Source organism: Triplophysa dalaica, chromosome 21 (assembly GCF_015846415.1).
Source record: "Triplophysa dalaica isolate WHDGS20190420 chromosome 21, ASM1584641v1, whole genome shotgun sequence".
In the NCBI taxonomy this organism is placed as follows: Eukaryota; Metazoa; Chordata; class Actinopteri; order Cypriniformes; family Nemacheilidae; genus Triplophysa; species Triplophysa dalaica.
This window is the reverse complement of record NC_079562.1, coordinates 6,609,824-6,633,279: the sequence shown is the minus strand read 5'-3', so window position 1 is coordinate 6,633,279 and position 23,456 is coordinate 6,609,824. Positions and strand designations below refer to the sequence as shown.

The following is a 23,456-nucleotide window of genomic DNA, read 5'->3' as shown; positions in this document are numbered from 1 at the left end:
TCATCTCACTTACAAGGGTTGGTGATGGAAAGTAGATAAAAATTATCGAATGTAACCCAAATACCAGTTATTTGGCACTGGATTCATTATATGGGTCTGGGACAGAATTTGGAGTAAGATGAGAAATAACTTCATTATTTATGAGTTGCAAAGTTGGGTTCTTCTGTTTAAAAAAATATTTTTATTGTATTTCAAAACTATATACAGCTGCGACAAAAAGTTTTTTCCGCCAATTCAAAATTTTTTCAGATTTTAAAATATACTATCTATAGGTATGTGTATGTGTAAAATTTTGTTTAATTGTTGTTTTATGATTTTTTTTAATCTGTGAACTGATGTTTCTCCCGAATGTCAAATAAAAATCTTGTTTCTATTTGCATTTATTTGCAGAAAATGAAAACTGGAGAAACAGGTCAAAATGACAGAAAAGATGCTCTGTTTTTTCAGACTTCGAATACTGCAAAGAAAACAAGTTAATATTCACTTTTAAACAATCCAACTGTAATATTTGTACATGTAAAAAGTAAAAAATATTTTTTATGTAATAACCTTGAATTTTATCACAGTCTTGTCTTGCTGTCAGTCTTTCACATTGCGATTTAATGACTTTGTTACTCCTGAGTTTTTTTTTTTTATTCAACGAAACTGGAGTGAAATGGCCACAATACATCTGGAAATGCATTTACATTTACATTTAGGCATTTTGCAGACACTTTTATCCAAACCGACTTACATTGCTTTATCCTATACATTTTACATAGGTATTTGCAATCCCCTGGGATCGAACCCACAACCTTGCGTTGTTAACCCAATGCTCTTACCACTGAGCTACAGGAAAGCACTGATAAAATCAAAATTTGGAATAACAATTGTATGTCATTGTATTTTTTCATAATTAAAGCTGTAAAATCAATATTTAATATAATTAAAAAAATGTACAAATTTTATATAATATAAGTGGCAAAAAAATAATAATCCACCCACAAAGCGTAACACTTGCATTCTGAGACGAGAAGATAAGGGAGGCTGGAACTGTATGTGGACTCCAGGTAATATTTCATAAAGTAGCCTATTCCCTCGTGTGAAGCGCCGTGAAAGCACAACAAAATAAATCAAGCAAAGATATGAGCATACTGCGGTTGTATTTTATCAAAGAGTTACAAAACAGGAAGGAACCATCTTTGTTCTTCTGTGACCTGTGTGCAATTCTGCATGATAGACACGAAGTCAAGCCGAATCGATCTGAGAGGTCAGGGCTGGTTTTACAGTTCTCATAGGCTTCATTAATGTTATCTTGCACCTGAGCAGACTGAAAATGTTCTAATACACAACAATCAGTGTTAGCAAAGAGAAGAAAATCCATCCCAGCTTTGATTTAAAACATGATCTTCCCAGGAGGACTAATGTACCAAAAGTCCTGTTCTTGTAGTTGTTTATCAGGTCTTTTTCTTGGTAGATTGTTGTGTTTGGTGTCATTTCTTGTAGTACGTGGCATCATGTTGATTATTATTATTATCAGAGATCCACTTTATTTTGTGATTAGAATCCCTTATCATCATTAGTGGTATTTTTTCATTGTAATATTGTAAAAACGGATCAACACAATGCCTTTTCTTGACATTTTGATATGGTCTTAATAATCAGAATCATAGTTAACTATTAATGTGGTTGTCCCCTTAATAAAATATGTATGGTATTTATTCTCAGTAAAATTAAAATTCACAAGCCTTGTGACACGGCCACAACATATTTTCCATGTGCATCTGATTAATTGTGCAGTTTTATGTTAATGTGGCCTCATTCCAGAGATAATTTGAGGGATGCTTCAAAGGCTTCTGTTCTTGGCCCGATCTGAGGTCTAAGGGGATAGGCTGGAGGGAGACTTAATTTTACACATGCAAAGTTAACTATGGAACTTCAATAGAGAACTCTACCTATGGGAGCATGGACCATTATGGAAGTCATATAAGATGCTCTAGATACATCGCCACTTTCCTTTTAGGATCTGCACTGGTTTTCTCTTCACATTCTGTCAGTATTTCCAGGAGCTTGTGAATGTTATAGAGAGTATGCACGTGACGTCACTTTACCACGTGAACATGCCAAAACACGTTCCTTTGAGAGGCAAAACACTCAGCGAAATGGCTGCGTACAATATCAGGAAACTTAATTCTGCGCAACATATCAGTGTAAAGGGACACCTGGTTCCTTTGTAAGTCGTAAGGATCACCGTCAAGTCCAACTACTTTTAATTTCAACAAATAATTGCGTGCTTTAGTCCCGTTTTCTTTGTTTTTCCTTTTTAAAGCAGACATTTTGCTGCAGGTTTTACCACGTGTCCTAGCAAACAAGGGGGTGTGTCCTGGCTTGTTCACGTAGGAAGGTGGAGTCAATACATACCCTCTATACATATGGTTCTTCAAAATATCTGCTTTTGTGTTCTGAAGGAAGAAAGTCATATAGATCATCTATATAAAGGTCTAGTGTGTAGGTTTTTGCAGGATATATTGAGAGAAATGCAATATATACATAACTATGTCTTTAGAGGTGTATAAAAACCTTAAATAATGAAGCGTTATGATTCTATTACCTTTAAATGAGCTGTTTCTATATACATAGCGCGGATCCCCTTGTATGGAATTTGCCATGTTGTTTTGCCACTTGATAATATTTTAGTTCTGTGCAGCCACTGTAATGAAAGGTAGGGCGGCTGAAGTGAGCCGTTGGTTGCAATACCCAACCTCACCACTAGATCTAAAATCTCCATATTGCTAGTTTTAGCAATATTCTGTATACTAGTACCAAAATGCCATGTGACACACACAAAAAAATGAATGATTATTTAAAAGAATTGTTGATTAGATATAAACTTATATAACTTAGTAAAGGTGTCCTGTAGTAATGTACACTATCACTAAAATAGTAAAAAGATTGCTAATTTTAACCATTTATGTTGTGTACTTTAAACAATATAATGTATGTGCTTTGTATTTATTGTCATGAGAATATGCTTTTCATTCAAAAACAATCAGTTGTTAATTATTGTAGTTCTCTGTCGTGTCAGGGATGCTGTATATGGCGGTGACAAAGCGCATTAGGTTTTGAAACAAAGCATAAGTGGCTTTCATTTTTGTGGAAAATGATGATACCTCTATGAAAATAAACTATGACTATCACATTGTTTCAGTAAATAAATAAATAGTCCCGGTCTTATGTTCTTTTATGTTCAGGACAGTTTTTTCTAAATTCTCTATATTCATTTGTATTTTTATCAGTACAACAAATTAAATGATCAAAATGAATCCCAGGCATGTGTGTGTTCAATATGCATGGATCGTCTTTCTGCAAGATGTTTGAAAGCCTACAATCTGCATTCATTCAGGAAGAGTGCTCTGAGCAGCCAGCGTTTTAAATTACAGTATTCATTATCAGTCACGACTCTTCCAAACGCGCTGTTAATATACAGCCTGGTATCTATATGACCCATTCTGCCTTATTTCCATTCAATTCATGCGGTTTCCTGTTTTTTTAATTGTGTCGTGACAAAGGTCTGCTTTCCTAATTTCATTTACCTGTCTGGGGATGTTGAAGAAGCCGTGTGAGAGAGTCTGACCGTCTAGCTCCGCCCTGTTGTCCTTTACTAACCAGCAATGATTGACTGCTCAATGAGAGCTAAATGAAAGGAGATGTGCCCTTTGCTTCCAGAAACTTTCCTAATTAACTGAAGTACTGACGTCTGTTTAATACATTACAAACAGAGCTGTGTGTGGCTCGCTTATGAAAAACTCGGAGATTGGATTGAAATCGATTCATGTCATATGAAGGTCAAGCTGAGAGAATTTCTAGAATTGGTAGTGCATATGACTTCAGAATGTTAATATGGTTTTAGGATTCATTGATAAGCTGAAGTATATAAATTGATTTTACTTGAAGTTTATGACTTTGTGATTCATATTATTTATGATTATTTAATAATACTAAAGGGATGGTAAAATAATTATTATGACAATTGTTCTATCTATAATGTTTTGTACAGTGTATGACCATGCACGACTATCTCACTAGGAAATGACATCACGTGTTGAGTGCATGGCCGTCCCTCCATATTAAAGGGCAAAGACAACACAGGAGGAAAGCAGAAGAGTCCATGAGCCAGCATGCTGATAGACGTCCCCCGTTCGTCTCTAATCTGCATGCAGACAACTTCTTTGTGGATATTTGGATTTCCTCACCATAGCAACAGAGCTGCAAAACCGTGCCGTACGATCTCTCATCAGAAAGAGTCGTGCCTGGGGATCGCACGGCAGAGAGGAAAAGGACTCCCGCGCTTAAACCTCTGATGAAAATTTTCCTCATTATGACCATGACAGCTCACTTACAACAGCTCCCAAGCGCCAAGGGTCACATTCACAGTCACCGGTCGAGCGGTCGTTCCTGCCTTCAGCTGAGAGACAAATGGAGGGATGCAACAATTTCATTGTTTGCTCACCAGAACGGAGCCTCTGCATGTTGAATCCTTTCGTGTCAGACAGCCAAGATTCTGTCATCGCCTCACGACTGCGAGAGGAAGCCTGGAAGCGCCCCTCCTCCTCCTCCACGTTGCCTTTGAATTTTTACTCAATCTGCCTCTCTGGTTTCTGTTTACCTCCGTGTGCTGATATCTCCTCCCCTTTCTCTCACTCTCTCATGCTTTCTCTCTCCCTCCCACAGCATGCAATTTCTCCTCCCCTCTCGCCTTCAAAACCAGCCGTCTGCTCACCACTTTAAGGTTGCTTGCTTGATGCTCTCCCGGAAAAACAGCGTACGCTGCCCTCTCCAGCATCTCCATGTGGAAGCTACTTTAGAATTTCTTACCCAAGACAGCAGGATGCTCCTGTGCTGGCACTGAATTCTCCACTCATCTTCTCACTTTCCCCTTCCCCTCCCCTTTCCTAATCTCCTGCCCTCTGACCTTCATCACCCCATCACCTGTTCCTCTCCCTGTTCCCTCTCATTTTTGTCCCTCTTTCTTGACCATGTTGCCATGTGTCTGCCGGTTCCAGCCTGTCCTTGCCTTGCTGTCCTTTACTTTGTTGACTCAAGGGGAAAACTGTCCAGTGATCTGCCTGTGTCCAGACCCTCACACTGTAGACTGTAGCGGACGAGGGCTCACCCGACTACCAGACGAGATACCGCTGGATGTAAGGAGGCTGCTGCTGGCCGACAACTGGATCCCACACATTCCCTCGGACTTCCTAGTGCTCTACAGTGACCTGGTCTATCTGGACCTGCGCAACAACTCGCTCTCGCACATTGAGCCGGGAACCCTTAGCACGTCCTCCAGGTTGGTTTTCTTGGACCTCGGCTGCAACAACCTGACAGAGATCCCCAAAGGGACTTTTGGAGAGTCGAGGAGTTTAATAAAGTTGCGTCTTGGCAATAACCCTTACCTAAGCATGGTCAACGAAGATGCCTTCACGGGTCTTACATCCTTGCGCGAACTCGAACTTGAACGCAATGCCCTTTCTGGGCTACAGGTGGAAGCGCTGAACCAGCTGCCCTCCCTCCGGATGGTCCGGTTGGATGGCAACCCCTGGGTGTGTAACTGCAACTTTTCCAACCTGTTTACTTGGCTGGGGGAGAACAGTCACAAGCTTCCCAATGGTAAGTCTTTAACATCTGTGCAATTGTTCCCCAAGATAGCTAGTTATAGTAGTTTGTAGAATGAACTCATTGTTGCATAAGCTTTACTGTACAACACGGTTCTTCTCTATCTATATTAAACCCTAGATTAAACAGGGACCTCTTTCTCTCATCTAAATATAACTCTCTTTCCCACCCGCACAATGACTACAAGGGATTTCCAGACTAATGACAGACAAATGAGGACAGCTCAAAAGCATTCTAACACAAGGTGATGCTCTGTCCTCCATAGAGCTCACGCTTTACATTTCCTTTGGCAACGTGCTTTGGGATCATTAGACGTGCATTACACGTATGCTGAACACCTGCTTCTGTCTGTGTGTGTGTGTGCGAAATCAGCCTGTTGTAGATGTGGTACTTATGTGGCAACTTGGATTTTTTATTAGTTTAAATATTCAGGTTTTATGAAGTTTAAAGTTTAAGAAGTTTATGATGTTTTATCATGTTATTTGGATATGGTACCTTGGTATTGCCGTAGCAGCTTTTTATAAAAATGGTTCAGTGTAGCTGCTTCCTGGCATTATTTCTTACAGTATCAGACATATTTTGTAAGCCTTATGGAGAGAGAAAATGAAAGAGCACATTATCCTCAAAAGAAGGGTCACAATAGCAAAAAATCAGCTTATGCAGAAATTCTCTTCATTGTGAGTGAGACAACAAGGGAATTTCCACTGGACACTAATTTTATATTCACAAAATGTCTAATATTCGAAAGAAGATACAACATATTTACCATGTCTGGACCCTTTTTATGTTTCTGAAAACAAAACATAACCTTAATGGCTCCATATTAACCACTAATATTAATAATAAAAGTTTTTCCAAAGACAGAAGCTGTTACAAAATCACAAGCATTGTATACCTTATTTAGCCTACATTATACTGTTTGCAGTGTTTTGTCGAATATTGTATTTTATTATGGACAATGAGCATATATACAATATATTCTAAGATCATAACAAACAAGTAGAGGAACATCATTAGCTGACAAATGACTAAATTAAGTAATTTCAAGTGCATTCCAACTATCTTCTATTTACTTTATTTCTCCATTTATTTATGTTGAAATGGCAAAATGCTTATTTATTAACACAAGCACAGTGAAAGCACGGGCTTTCTTTCTTTTGTGTAACACAAAAGAAGATATTTTGAAGAATGTAAGTATCCGAACAACAGCAGTACCCATTGACTTGGATTGGTTTTGTGTGCATTCAATAGAAGAATGGGTACCACCGTTGTTGGGTTACCAACATTCTTCAAAACAGAACAGAACTTCTGTGCCCTGCAGAAGAAAAAAAGTCATACAGGTTTAAAATGACAAGGTGAGTAAATGATGACAGAGCCTTTCATTTTTGAGTGAACTACCCCTTAAAGGGGTGATGTGACAAACGCTGAAACGAATATTATCATTTTTTTTTTTATATGTGATGCAATATGTATACACGATTTAAGATTCAAAATGCTGTATCGCTGTTTTCCACACACCGTGCATGGTTGTATATCCTGTTTGCCCGGCCTTTTTGAAACATGCAAATTTTTTACAAAGCTCATCGCTCTGAAAAGCGAGGTGTGCTATGATTGGTCAATTAACCAGTGCATATGGTGATTGGTCGAATACTGCACACGTGTGACGGAAATGTAACGTCTCTTACCATATTTGGAACGAATTTGGAAGGAAACATCAGGTTCTAAAGCAATTGTACTGACAGGTACACCAACCTTACTTGCGTAAACATTTGGGCTGATGTAGATCTGTGGGGGTGTGGTTACACGATGCGTTTCAGGCCGGTCTAGGTATGAGCATTCACTTTTAGATAGAATGCATCTTTTGTTCCGACAGTATAATATTTGCCATTTTACGTGTCTAATACATGGACAACTTATAACACACCAAAGACACAGATAAACACAATTTTGCGCCATATGACCCCTTTAAAGGGATACTTCACCCAAAAATGAGAATTCTGTCATCATTTCCCCCCCCTTCGAGTTGTTCCAAATGTGTATACATTTCTATGTTCTGATGAAGATGCACAGATAAAGATATTTTGAACAGATCTCAACCCCCATTGACTCCCATAGTAGGAAAAAAACAATGGTAGTCAAAAGTGCCCCAGAACTTTTTCCTGTCCTACATTCTTCAAAATGTCTTCTTTTTCGTTCTACAGAATTTTCATTTTTGGCTGAACTATCACTTTAAGTTACATAATGTAAATATGCCAGATTTAGCAATACAGGGTAAGCTAACAGGTTGATGGTAAAGATAAAGGTACTATAACAACTGGGCATACAATTGTCCATACACTCCTAGTTGCCAGTCACATGTGTCATTTGCCCGCAGATAAAATGGAAAAACAATAATCTGAACAAACATTATGTCTAATGGGCAAACACCACATGGCCCCAGAGCACCATTATCTGTCATTTAGCTTGAACAGATGAGCTTCTAGCCTTGTTTACATAAAAACATGACCTTGTGGTTATTTCAGCTCACTTTGATGCAAGAGTACATTGAGTTACTCATGAAGGGTAACCACCGAGTGGCTGGTAAAGTTGATTTTCTTTTCCGTTTTCCTTAAAGCATTTTCCTTGTGATGCAACCACAGCAAAGAGAAAATCATATTGAATGTCATCCCACTACCGCCGCTGTTTTCATTATGTTCACATTCCATTTCCCTGCGCTGATGAGAATTTCGATTTGGGCATTGAAAACAAGTTTAGCGCACCGGGTAAAATATGATATCCCTCAGCGGCTGCCGCAAATAAATTTATCACGGGCTTTCACAGCATTCATTAGCAGGGGTAATGAATTGTTTAAGAGCATGGAGCCAAGCACACATCAGTGTCCGCAGCAGACAGAGGGCCAAACTAAAGCCAAGCCTCTGGTGCACCCGCCAAGTGCCCTACGGTAGATTCAGTACGAATTGAGTTAGGAGCATGCATCTCACCTCATGTTTTCTGCATCACTGAGCTCTTGTGACTTTAGGATGTAGGAGAGAAGCTGGATGTTACTACAATAATATAAAATGACCTGATAAAACGGTCAGCTCTGCTCCTTGATTCTGATTGGCTGAGCCAAATTCTAAGCTGTCATCAAAGACCCCGATTTATAACGGCTAACTGCATTACATCGCCTAAATATCACTTCATTTAATTTATTTTATGAAACCTTGCTACGCATAATGGAATTTTATAAACGCAATAAGCCCTGCTAAGCAGTGGGTTGAAGTGCATTTTATTACAGCTAAGGGCGTTGTGGCACGACAAACCCCCTTAGATGTTATAAAATGCATTGTAACCCACTGCTGCGCGGGGCTTATTGCTTTATTAGAATATGCAAAGTCTTTAGGTTGTTAAGATAAATGTATTGTGTCAAATGTTGACTGATGTGTTATCTTCTCATCAACTACTGTCATACACATTCATTAATATAAAAGCAGCAGTTGGTTTTTGGAGAATGTTTGGTGCATTGCATTTCTAACATGATTGTAAATTCTCAATGCATTAACAAACAGGAGAATCTAAATAGGAGACTGTACAATATATATTCTGCCTCAAGGTTCGGGCTAAAAGGAGTTTTAAATCACAGAACGTTGAAGCTGTTGTGAAGCGTTTCAGATAAATCTTTTATTACCCTCTTGAACTCTGCTGTTGAACCGCTGGGCTCACTCGAGATACTTTGCCTTGGTCAGACAAACAATTCACTATAGATATCTGTAGCATCACTGTGGATTATCCCCTTAATTAGAAGATGGATTTTCCAGCAGCAGGAACGATCTGTTCTTCTATTTCCAGAAGCATGAGAAAAGTGATATAGATGCGGTCAGATTAAAAACTGAAAAAATAATATATTACTGTAGATTATCCCCTCACTGTTCTTTAGGCACTGTTACATCTGCTTCGCATTGGATCTGATATCAAGAGCTTCAGAATAAATTTGTTCCCAAGGTTGAGTCATATTCTAGCATTTCTCCAAAGTCATGTACATGCAAAAAATATAGATATTTATTATGGTTCATAATGAACCGACTTCTTAGGAGCACAGAGTCATTTTTGTTCATTATAAAATGTTGTCATAGAATGAATTAGTATGCAACGATCCATCAGTCACTCAACTGCTCACTCGCTTTAGTTTATTTCATAACCAAAGTCTCAGCAGACAGTCTATGTCAAACTAGTAGCATTGTTTATGTTCTCCAACTGTGAAATGTGTATGATGTTAAATGTTTTGTCGTGGATGATTAGTAAATACAGAATTTCCGATTTTGTGTCTGATCTTTTGTATAACCATTTTTATTTGTGCATAACAGCAACAGCAGAATTTTATTCAGATAGAATATAACACAAGTAGCCTGTCAATAGTTATAATAAATGAAAGTAATAAATTCACAGAAAAATAACAGTAATAAAATCATACAAAAATACTACAAAATATAATTTGATCATGGTTTGCAAATTATTTTATTTATATAAATATATGGTACTTAAAATGTGTAATTTTATCAAAGTTGGTACTTGATCTGAGAAGTCTGGTAACCACTATGTTATAAAGAATCTATGGACGTTTTCATCGGATGCACGCGCCTCGCCTGCAGTTAACTTCTGGTCTGTGTTTTCGGTCTGGCTATAGTGGCTGGTAATTTTTTCTGTTCTGCTTTCCTGTAGCTCAGAGGAAACAACGGCAAGGTCATTAGTTCGACCCCAGGGGATTGCACATACTTAGAAACAAATGGATAAAGGATAGTGCATATATTTATAATGTAAGTCGCCTTGGATAAAAGCGTCTGCCAAATGCATAAATGTAAATATAATATAACAATTTATTTATATTTAATTTATATTAATATTTAATTTTAAATGAATTGTTTTAAATTAAATCAAATTAAATTAAAACTATTCAGAAGTCATGATTCATTACGGAGATCTACAAGATGTTTAGATTGGGCCACATAATGTTTGTTTATGTTTTTTCCCCTGAAACCGTCTAGAGAATCTAGTCTCTTTAGAATTGTGTGGTGAATATGGCTTCACCAGTATGACAGCACCACTAGCTTAGTCACTCAAAATGTTTGACCAATGGATGCTCATTCGGGGAATCTCATCTTAAGCATCAACATGCAGAAAAAACAGGAGCCTGTTACAGTCAATCACTGCCAAGCCTGATTTATAGACCAAATCACTTGCGCTAATGGTCATGGGAAAGTGTGAGAACAGCTTATCATGCTATCAGAAAGAAATTGGAATGTCAGGAAGAGGGATGGAAAAATCTCTTTGCTCATAAAATATGTATAAAAATATTAATGAGCAAACAAAACACTATTTGCTGTCTGCATAAGATAGCTAGAGAGACTTCATTCAGAATCACTATATTATCATTAAATTAGTTTATGTTTTTGGTGGCTGGTATATAACCGGTGTAGACATGTTCTGTGCTTGTTTGTGCTTGTGCTCACTTTCACACATTCTGATTTCCCCTGTGCTCATGTGATCATGTGCCTTGAGCGCACACTAGGCTGCCTGGTGGAGTGGGCTGTGATGGATAATAGCTGATGTAATGATTTAATGGACGGAGGATCCTTAAAGAGATAGTTCACCCCAAAATAAAATATTTCATCATTTATTTACTCTCATGTCAATCAAAAAGAGCGTTTCTTTGTTCAACACAAAATAAGATATTTTGAGAAATGTCTCGTTAGTTCTGTTTCTTTACAAAGGAAGTCAATGGGGGTCAGTGTTTTTTGGTAACAATTTTTTACAAATATCTTCTTTTTTTGTACTTCATGGCCATGTACATACAGGTTAGAAATGAGAGTCAGCAAATTATTATTGGGCGAACTGTCCCATTAACTGTGTGATGTTTGAACTTGGTTGATAGAGGAATTTTTAATAATCAGGCAAATGAATAAATACACACACACACACACACATATAGGTAGTGTGTTACCAGCTCCGTGTTTGTGGGTTTTAGGTTTATCTGAGAAAAAGTTGTTTATTTTTCTGTATCATATTGTATTTATTATTTATGTCATTCACATGAATTAATTTTAAACCTTAAAATATGAGAATGTTTTTTAAGCAATACCTTGAGTCTTGACTCAGTGTCGTCCGGAGAGAATGTATTCGGTGGACTTTCTCGGTATGGTCCCAGCCTGCGCTGTGAATCATTAATGAGGGAAACAGGGGTAAACGTGATCCACCTCTTTCATCTCTGCTCATGGTTAAGACACAACATAGCTCATGTAAAATTAACCTCACCTGTGGCCGTACTGACACCTGCCTTTTTAACCAACGTATAACCATCTCTTTCCACCCAAGACATCTGAAGGAAACTCACCTTGTCTCCGTTTGAGCATATTTGATTTCTTTGTTTGACTGATGCTTCTGAAGCAAATCACAGTGCATACGTATGTTCTCTGGGAATTGAGCCAATGACCTTGGTGTTACTGGTGACACGCTCTACCTGTTCAGAGATAGTACAGCTACACAATGTTTTCTAGGTCCGCCAGACGTTTTTTATCGCATGAGCAAGATACGACTGCAGATGGATTTTTGAAAACATCGGTGTGCTACTGATAAACATCATCCCCACCATCTGTGATGTTCTTGGCTAAATATCAGCTAGCATGCATTGTGTACTTTCCACATACAGTATATCCTCATTATGTAACAGAGATCAAATATGTGCTCAGCATGTAGCGCAGCACTGATGTTTGGTAATTCTTCAGCATTGATACTCTACATCCAGACTGAAATGTCGATTGGCATCTTTCCACCGTGACACTGCGTGCATCTATTTATCTAAATATAATAAAAAATTCTACTTTCAGTTATGTTTAACTTCACTGCTCAGAGCAATCATGTGTCTGTGACGTCACAGAGGGAAATCCATTCTGATCAGAATGAGTCAACCGTCGTTCTGGTTGATACAAGATCACACATATTTGTGTGAGAGCTTCTTATACTGTAATAACTCTCTTGCTAATATTCCGTCATCCTCTCCTTGACCTTCGCGTTGCACTGATTTTCACTTATACAATATGCTAATTATTACAATTGCTTAAGCTCAATCACACAACTCCTACTTGTAACCCAAAGAGAGCTTTTCGAGTGCCTGCACAGTATTACAAGAGGGCGATCGGAGTTAAACTGAGGTCAGGCAAGACTGTCAATATGCTGAAATGCACACCCGGCTATTCATGAGACGACGGTCCACGGTCTGAATGGAGTTGGCTTGAGTGCCAGACTCCAATATCAGGCTCAGTTTGACCAGGTAAATCAATCACTGGAGATAGAGTGTTACACCAGAGCTTTCGTCCCTCTCACCGCTCGCTAATCTTGAATGTAATCCATCAAGTGCCGACATCACATGGCCAGTTGCCTGATGACACCCAAGCTGCTTTTCCCATGTCCCAAAATGCTCACTTGTTCACTCTGTCTTTTAGTTCGCTAGATGGGGAGGAGTAAATGAAATCAAGCAAATTCTGGTGAACGACCTCACACACACTTGTCTTACTTTTGGGTTTATTTAAACTTTGTTCACTTTGAAACTTTTTTACTTTTTCAGCTTTTTGGTTTCATAATGATACTGTCTTTTTCTTCTGCGATGGTCTGTTGTACTCTTTGTTGTTTGTGGACATAATAATTGATTTTGTATTAATACATTTTATAAAAATGTTATTTAAAAAAATACAATTAAGATGATTCGGAGTGTTTAAGTATTTTTCATATGTTTCATTCTGTGAACTAGTGACAATATTGGATCCAAGTAATAATATTTCTTTCTTTGCAAAATACTGAAATAGTACAACTGGTCAAAATGACAAACGATGCAATGTTTGCAGATCTTGAATATAAAAAAATACAAGTGTTCATATTCAAGTTTAAACAACATTCTGATGTTTTGACTTCTATTTCTTGATAAGCTCAGAAATAGTAAACAACAGCTTCAAGGGAACTATGTATATGGTACGGTAAATGAATATCATTCATTACCGTATATACAGTATCAAAATACCCTACCACAGTATTACCATCTGATACCATCACTGTACCATAATACGCATAATTTTCCAATCTTTTAGGTGACTTCGGTTCTCTTATTAATTTTTGACATTAAACTCAAATAAAATTTGGATGAATGTGAGATTCTGTTCTTCTCCGAGTCTATCAAAACGAGCTTTGTCAAAGGCTAATGCTGGCATCTTTTTGTATGACTCATAAAGGACAGACTGCACAGATCCGCACAGGATTACTGACAATCGAAAGGGCCAGACTTAATGTTTTAGCAAAACTGCTGAAGTGTTTTACTGGGGCAGATGAAATACTAAAACAGGCAGAATCAGTCCTTTCCCATGTTAAAAGATCGGCATTGCTGCTAACCAGCATGAAATCCGAAATCTGCTTACATACCAAACATCCCTTAACCAGCGTTAAACAGCTGTTGACCAACATTTCTTCGGTGGTCAGCAACATGGCCTTGATGATCCCCAAGCTTTATTTGTAGCCAGGTGGAAAAAATCAATGTTTAATCTCAGGACACATGTTAGACATAAGACTGTCTTTTGACACTCCTGAAAAAACCTGACACCAGGCACAGTTCGTCTCAGATCCTCTCATTAAAAGCGAGTGAGGTCTGTTTTTCTCTGGGTCTGTTTGCGCTGTCCGGGTTTCTGACCGGTTTCAGATGTTCACAGCTCTGTATTCACAGCCGAGGCCATGAAAAGACCTGCTCAATTTTAAAGTGTTTGCAGTGTCATCATGTTCCTGAAGTAAGAAGATGCTATACTTTAAAACTGAGGTCATTTGACTTAAATTTACATTGACATACTTTTACACACTGCAATGTATCTAGTCTTGTTGTGGTGATCTGTGTAGCTCATTTATCATAAAACTATTCTTACAGTATTATGTAATGGAGATGTGATCGAATATTTGGTAGTTCTTTAGTCATTTCAACAATATACATAGTTCTGTGTAATTTATAAAATCTCTTTAATGTTTTTTGGACAAATGTTTTAAATATTAGTACGTTCCCAATATTTTAAAGCACTAAAATATTGAATATTTAACACCACTGATGTCATTACAGTATACGTTTTGGACTAAGTGCTTTCATTTCATTAGTTGCTTTGACTTGTTGACACATTTAGTTTTGACTCTTTATATTGTTATAGATTTATCGCTAACAGTTTAAATTAAACTGACATAATTGTACAAGGTTTGGAAAATGGACGAGCTAGATTTATGTAAAAAAATTAAGCGTTGTTAAAGAGCTACCTGTTTGTGGCCTTTCTTTCCAGTTTTTTCAGCATGCAGTGTTTTTCATTTTGAACCCTGAACCTTTTAAATGTTCAGACTCGTGTTTAACGCCCTCCCTCTAAATGTTCAGAATAAAATCAAACTCTACAGCTCTGAATAATATTATTTGCTCTACTTTTTAGTTTCAGACACCTCGGTATTAATCAGAGTATACAGAACGTTGCTTAAACCTAATTTGCATTACATTTGAAAAAAATAAAATGGTGAAAATATCCTGTTATTTGCCGAACAAGTTGCTTTTTGTCAGATTAATAGGATCCATAAATACAACATATAAATCTCAAAGTGTAGTCCCACAACTGCATCATCATATGGTGCCCGTGTGATGAAATATAAAAATGATTGAAATTTCACAAACCCCTACCTTCATTTCCACTAAATGTATTGAAGTGCACTACAGTGGCCTGCGATGAAAATAAATCATTTAGAAAGCGTAACCAGGTCATGTTCTATGGGGTCAAGAATTTTTCCTGCCACACTTAGTTTTGATTCATTTATTCTTCAATGATTAATTGCTGTTCATTGAAATAGAAAAAACAATGACATTTTACTGTTATTATAACTGTGCAGTTATATGTAAAGAGGTTGCAGGAGGAGACAGAGCGGGAAGGGTCAGACAGAAATTGACAGTTGGCCTGCTTGTTAGAAGATCGCTGAGGAAGCTATGTGAATATAAATAGAGGCCATTTATCTCCTTCATCCTCTGAGTTAGTTATGGCCAACAGACAGTAGACACAAATGGACTACTGTCTCATGTTTCACTTCCGCTTAAATCCAAAGTGGCAATCAATTAGTCAATTCATCTCTTCTGATTATGAAAGAGAAATTCATATGTGGTGTAAAAAATGTGAGATGGATTTCATTCTCAAATGTATAAAACACTTTATCTTGAATGTTTCCCAATTGCACGATTCTTTGTGTAAAAGCATCTGCTAAATGAATGTGATGAAAACTAAAAATCCTATTCTTGTTCATTAGCTGCATTATAATAGTATGTATCGTGTAATTTCTATAAATTATCATCTCAACGGAAGAACATTTGTAGATGTACTATTCATATTCATTCTCACAGCTTACATCAATGAATGGATCTTGTACATATATTTTTTTACAGAATTTAAGACATCAACCTAGCAACAGAGTTATACCATCCCCTTCACGAAGTTTCACTCCATTTTGGCTCCAGCAGCATCCACCCACAATCTCTGAGCTCGGCTTCCCCCGTAGCTTCACTTTATCAGTTTCTAAGCAAATAAACCAAAAACAGACTTTATGGAAAAACTCTCAACCTGCTGTTATCTGCCATACTACAATGTTAATGTCATGACCTATGCCAACAAATGGCTTTTTTAAGGGCTGATGACACAGTAAGTATCGTGTTGGTGATGGAGACAGGTCAGAGGTATTCCTGGCTGTCATCCTGTTCTGAGTAATGTCAAGAGAGCTTTCATCAGACGAATATCATCGTGTGAATAATATCCTGACAAATTCAAGGGCTGACGAGCCTGCGGTTTAGAGCGCATCAATCGTCAACCGTTCGTGATTAGAAACCGTTTCAAAATGGTCAGTTGCGAACGGTTCTGAACGAACTCCACAAACATTCACACTTGACAGTCTTATGCAACTAATTCAGCGATTTTCTGGAACTGAAAAGCACGTGGCCAGCTTGTGCCAAGATTAATACTGGTGCCATAACTGTAAAAGCCTATAATTAAAATGTCTTCCAAGGCTTCATTTTTATATCAAATCTTATAAATGAAATTACACATCAGTTTAATATGCACTTACTTGCGCTGTAAAATATTTGACGTTAAATTACTGGTTAGTTATTCTTTTATAGTAATTTGCCGTAATAGTTCTGCTGTTATTTATAATTGAAAGCTCTATGCTGCCTGCATGCTGGTTAGTGGAATGATTTGTTTACATTATTAATCAATCCTATTTGTGAGATGTAGAAATTAATGCAAATAATACACATGATTTAGAAGTAAAAACAACACATAATTTATACAAAAGATTTTATTCCTATTTCTACAAGTCTCAATGATTGACCCATTCGCACATACAGTAATGCATTTTTAATTCTGCGTTATTATTAAATTACTGTTAGTTCAAGCTGGTAGGCTAATGAGTCTTTGTCCATTATGAGAATGTACTATATTATATTGTGAAATGAGTTGAATTAGACATTAAAGATCGAGACGTTTGATCAATACTTTTATCATCTCTGCTATTGTGACTATCCCACACAAACTGTGAACCAGTGCAGAATATAGTTACATCTCCCACACAAAACCTCACTCGCCCGTGCATCAGATGACCTGGCTGTTAAACGCAATGAGACCAAACAAACATGCCTTAACTTTCATCCCTATAAATGATGCTGAGCTTTATGACTGTAACAAAAAGTGAAAAGCCCCCTTTGCTTAATTCATAATCTGTAGATTCATGCTCCTACTGTTTTATATTGTGCTTCTGTAAGGATTTCAATAAGGAAACAAGCCTGTCTTGATTTCATCTTCATAACTAATTTATTTAGTTGTTTTCTCAATTTCATCTAATTTACATGATGTTATATGATTTCTCTGCCTGAACTCTAATCACAATCTTATGATCGCTTCTCATGTAAATATGTAATTTATGTAATTCTATACACGATTAAATATGTCAGCACAGCTGAAAGAGGTTATCAGATTTTCTCTCTGTGGACATGCGGGAGTGCAGTAGATGTCCTCGGCTATATCAACACACAGCAGTGCATCACTATCACAGGAATGTAAATCTGTGTGTTTTGTACTTGTTTTGAGTAAGTGAGTGATAACCGTATTATCTGTTTCTTGTCTAGGTCAAACAGAGGGATAAATAAACACGAAACCCATTTTAGGCCTTGTCATGAACCCGCCGGTTTTTGAAACGGGTACATGGTTTCCATTTGCGTCTGACGAAATATGATGAGAATGGCCGTACAGTAATACAGTCCAGTGTAGACATGTATAATGTAAACTAATAGAGCTCTATTTTTTATGTCATTATGTTACTTTGACTTAAATTATGTATTCAGAATGCACACTACATTTATATTTACACATTTGGCAAACGCTTTTATCCAAAGCGACATACAATGCATTATACTGTACATGACCTTGACATTGTTAGCAAACCACTCTAACCACTGAGCTACAGGAAAACTCTATCTCTAGATAATCCTATCAAAGGCCCGAGAATTTCATAAAATGGATATTATTATTCAGATTGCATATCCTTGTACAATATGCATGACTATGTGTATATTTTATTAGGGCATATTGGAATAGTTTACAGTGCTTTTAGTGCAGAAACTCTGTAGTAAATATTGCATTAGAAGGGGTTCATTCTAAATATTTTTTTCTATTAAAACACCCAGGAAATCTACCTCATATTTATTGCAGCTATGGCAGTTGTACGTTATAAATTCACTATCTAAAGGTTAGACATTTCATTATGGACCTCACTTTTTAAACAACTGAAGTCATGCTAGAACAGATAAGGGCCTTCTCCAAACTTTTTCCACAAAGATAGGAGGAATCAAGTAATATCGCAAATTACTGGAATTAAGTAATAAAGTAAACCCCATTGTTTTAAAAACGTTGGCAACATAGCATTGGTTGAGTTTCAAGAGTATACATAAACTGATCACATGTGTACTTTGACGTCACATTGGATAAAGGTGTCTCCCAATTAAAGTAAATGCGTCTTTGTGAAACTGTTTCATAAAACATTGATACATATCTGTATTTATCCCACCAATGTAATGTGAAAAACTTGATTCACAACACCACAGATAAACTATTGTTCTTTACATTCTCAATGTGTTTAATATCTTCTCACAGGTATAGAGGGAATGGAATGCTCCTTGCCCAACGATGGCCGCCGAGTGCCTCTCAGCCTTCTCTCCCAGGACAGTTTTCGGGAGTGTCAGATCACCCTGACTCTCACCGATTTCCTCATCATCATCTTCTCGGGCATCTCCGTCTCCGTGGCCGCCATCATGGCTAGCTTCTTCCTGGCTTCCACCGTACACTGTTTCCAGCGCTGGAGCAAAGGAAGCAAAGGGGACGAGGAGGAGAATGAAGAGTGAGATGGAGATGGGTTTCCCTTAATCTGATTCAGAGCTGCAGACCTGGACATGAAGGAGCTTAAACTTCATGACTGAACAGATAGCTGTTATAACGTCACCTGAGATGGCATGGATGGGTGAAGTGGTCACAAACCAAGATTTAAAGTTGGACAAGTATGGACATAGCACCCTCAGAATTTAGGGATTTTTGGTATAACGGTAAGCCTTAGTATGCAAACTTCCAGGGATTCCTGCGTTAAAGGACATTCTTGAATATCTTGTCCTCCAGCTAAATTCTCTGTGTTGAGTACTGTCGTCTGTAAAGTTTCTCTTATTGTAGTCAATATACAGTAAAGCTAGCAAAACTGTACTCAAACTGTACTACTTCATAATTGTGCCAAATTAGCACAGATAGACAGCAATGGTTGAGCAAAGTATTTATCGTTTGACAGAAAGTCAAAAAGGGCAGGTTAGAAGTCAAATGTTGCCATTATAGCTTTATGCAGCCAGAATATGCGATGGGAGCCATTTTACTTGGATTTTACATGGATTTTAAATGGCATTATCATTATCGAGATATTTAGAGTAGAGCTTAATGTGACTAGCCGTTTCGAATACTGCACTTTAAAGCGGTTCAAGTTGTGCTGGCCGTCAAGGCACCAAGTAGACTGGTTTCACCCAGATCTGCCAAAGAATGCTGAGACTGAGGGACGATGTTAATGTGAATATAGATTTATTTTTCTTTAAAAAAGTCTGTGATCTTAGCAAGATGACATTTATTCAGCATAAATATGGTTCTCTCATATTTACCCTTAAAGAGACTTCTAAACACAATATATATGAGATTACATGAGATTATGAGAGTATATACTACTGGTCTACAAATGTCTTTGTGTCGTTTATGTCTTAAAGGTATATTGGCAAAAGGAATACAGTGGCCCTGCTTATTTGGACTTGAAGTAATGCAAAGGCAGCAATCATACTCAGAGATTACACTAGAATCTTAGTTGTGCGTTTAAATATAAACAATAGATTTACAATTCTAAATTAAGACTAATCCTGTGTGATTGACAAAATGTACAATATGCCCATAGTTAATTTAGACCTGTGGTCATTTTGTGTAAATCTGACTACATCCAGTGCAAATATCCTTTAGTACATTTGGTTAAACGTAATTACAAACATTCTCAATTTAAATCAAATTTCAATTCTGTAAAAAGGTTTGGCATCATATCTTTGGACATCTTTTATCAACAGTATGAATGGCTTACATGTCCAAATACTTTTTGGGGCCACTGTACATTTATGTGTCTTCTGATTGCTGTCTAGTGTCAATAATAATATACAGTCGTATCTAAATGGCATACATTTCATACTGTCAGTATCATCAAGCAACTTTGTCTGTAGGTCTTAATTGAACGATAGATTACCATTGGAAATAATTCGAATGGTATTGAATGTCAGATAAAGACCTTGGATTGTTTGCTTTTGTTTTTCCTTACACTATATGACCAGAATTATGTGGACGCACTGAAACCACATCCATATGTCTATGGTGAGCTTTCATTTCAAGTTGGACCCGCCTACCAGCCTCAATGTTCTCCCATTGAAACACAGAGAGTATCCGCGAGGTCAGGGACGAATGTTGAGCGATGCGGGTCTGGCTCACAGCCAGCATTCCAATTGATCCTGAAGGTGTGTGCTTGGGTTCAGGTCTGGGCTTTGTGTAAGCCAGTCAAGTTCTTCCACACCAGACTCTGTAAATCATTTCTTAATGGACCCTGCATTGCACATCGGGACATTGTTATGCTGGAACAGAAACCAAATGGTTTTCAAACTGGTGGACGCACACATTTCTCTATGTTGTCCCTGAATGCTGTAGCATTACGATTTAAGGGCCCATTCATTATCATGGCGTCCACGTGCTTAAGGTCATGTAGTGCGTTTTGTAACGATCATATTTGTTTCATATCCTTATTTTAAAGGGCTTCATGTGTCTTTAACATGTCAGATGGGGAATTTGTAAGAGTTGGTTTATTATGATGTTAATACATTCATTAATTCCTCTTATGTGTTGACATATGTGATCCTGGACAACAAAACCAGTCTTAAGGGTACTTTGTTCAAAATTGAGATTTTTGCATCATCTGATAGCTGAAGAAATAAGCTTTCTATTGATATATGGTTTCTTAGGATAGGACACTATCTGGCGGAACAACAACTGTTAACAAAGCTGAAATCTGAGGGTGCAAAAAAAGCTAAATATTGAGAAAATGGCCTTGGAAGTTGATAATCTGAGGCACCGTAGCAGGCCATCCACTCACAAAATGAAAGTTTTTATACATTTACGGTGGGAAATTTATAAAATATCTGTATGTAATATGATCTTTAATTAATATCCTAATGATTCCCAAAAATCATTTATTTTTATTTTTACCCCTACAATGTATTTTTGGCGATTACTAAAAATGTTCCCGTACTATTTAAGAATGGTTTTGTTGTCCAGGGTCACATATAAGGTTTTCTGTTCCCACTGCATCTGTCCAGGAACAGATGCTGTTGATGTGCTATTCTGAGAGCAAGTGGCTATATTTTCCCAAGTATCGCAACTTCATTTTTGCTCTGCATGAATAATTGATTGGATCTGTGAAATGAAGAAGACAATGTGCTTGCTGTCTCAAATATTGGAGGAAACCATCATGAAAGAGCCGCTTTTTTATTTTATTTTGAGAACATTACATTCTGTCTCGGAAATCTTAGTTTGTTGGATGTGGCAAGTATCATATTAATGTAATGTAAATGTTCTAGTGTTAAAACACGGTTTTGCACAACTGAATCTTTTAAAGCTGGACTGTAGCATGATATTATCAGGAAAAATCCAAACTGCAGCTATAGTACCTGTGATATATCATAATTTTAGATGTTTTTTATCACACATGTACATCAAATATTTACAGCTGTGCTCATCCATTCCCGAAAATCCTTTGTTGTGTCGGCAGGATTGACTTTGATAAATGTGTCACTATAAATGAGGCACATCTTGGATTTCCGAAGAAAGTAAATTACGATGTGCTCATTGTGGTTCTGAATTCAATTTGTGTATGGTTTGAAACAAGCCCGGAGCTCCTGACATCAGTTACTCCCTGTGTCATGACTGTCACATTGAGAAATAGTGAAAATGTCTATGTGTTGCATAATTAACATGGAGTAGATGTCCATCTGTCTTAACTGAACACCATGTATACCTATAGAATACCAACTACTATGTAGTTTAAGTAAAAAGAAAGTGGAAAATTATATATGGGGGTTTTCTTTCCTGCATGATTCAAGACGACATCATCCAATACTTTTGATTTTGTCCATTTGGAAGTACACTGTTGATGAAATATATGAAACAGTAAACTATTTTGATTGATCTTTAATTTATTTGTGTTCCTTATTTTTTGATTTCCTTAAAAACACAATGTGAATATAACATTATTGCTTAATTTCGCAAATAAAGTGTAAACACTGACACTGGGTTGCTAAATAATCACATTTAGTATCACATTTACCTTTCACATAAAGCTTGTCTACCCATGAGATTTCAGGGAAGATCAAGGAGAATGAATGCAGTGGTACCAAACATTGAGGAGACACTGAAGTGACTCCATCGCAACACAATTTCACGGCTCAGTATTGACGCTTGTGACGTAGTTGTATGGGTGATAATTAACTGTTAGATCATGTCTGCAATCTGTCAAGATCACTTTTAATGGGCTTAGATTCCTTTAGTAGTTGATTCCATTGGTGATCAATAAAACCAAAATAAATTCAAAATAGAAAATGGAAGACCAAAGTTTGTGTTAAGACGTTTTCTTACAGTGTCATGCTCTCAAATATTAATCTGTCATTTGATAGATAAAGGGTACATTTTATATGGGTAACATTCCCTCTAATTTCTCAAATATGTTTAGTAAAATAAAAGCACCAAAAAATAATAATATGACACATGCGCTTTCGCAATTTTTTGATGTTTAGACTCTATCAACAAGGGTTCAGTAAAATTTAAACAGATGGTTCAATATAGTCGTAACAAATTCATTCTCTGAGCATTTTTATGTCACGTGCATGATGCAAAATGTCACATCCATTATGCTGGAATGGCCCAGATGTTGGCTATAGATTATTTGTAAAATCAAGTGGCTTGCAATACAGATGTTTGCTCACATCGCTGTTGCTGTATGATGCAGCAGATGCCTATACCTTATTTCACCGTTTAGATTTTGTTCACATGATAATCTCTCACCCAAACGGAGAACGAATAAACCACCCTGTTCTCCACAAACTTGGTGTTAAAAAAGAAATGGTGAGAACACTT

General features: G+C 37.1%; 1 protein-coding gene across 1 annotated transcript; it reads left to right on the top strand.

Annotated features, from left to right (window-relative positions):
• The first annotated feature begins 4,121 nt into the window (after window positions 1–4,121).
• On the top strand, window positions 4,122–22,610 carry lrrc38b (leucine rich repeat containing 38b). Its single transcript, XM_056735392.1, has 2 exons — window positions 4,122–5,643; window positions 18,870–22,610. Exons 1-2 carry the CDS (start codon window positions 5,016–5,018, stop codon window positions 19,115–19,117), a joined length of 876 nt encoding a protein of 291 aa, XP_056591370.1. The 5' UTR covers window positions 4,122–5,015; the 3' UTR covers window positions 19,118–22,610.
• Window positions 22,611–23,456: the final 846 nt, after the last annotated feature.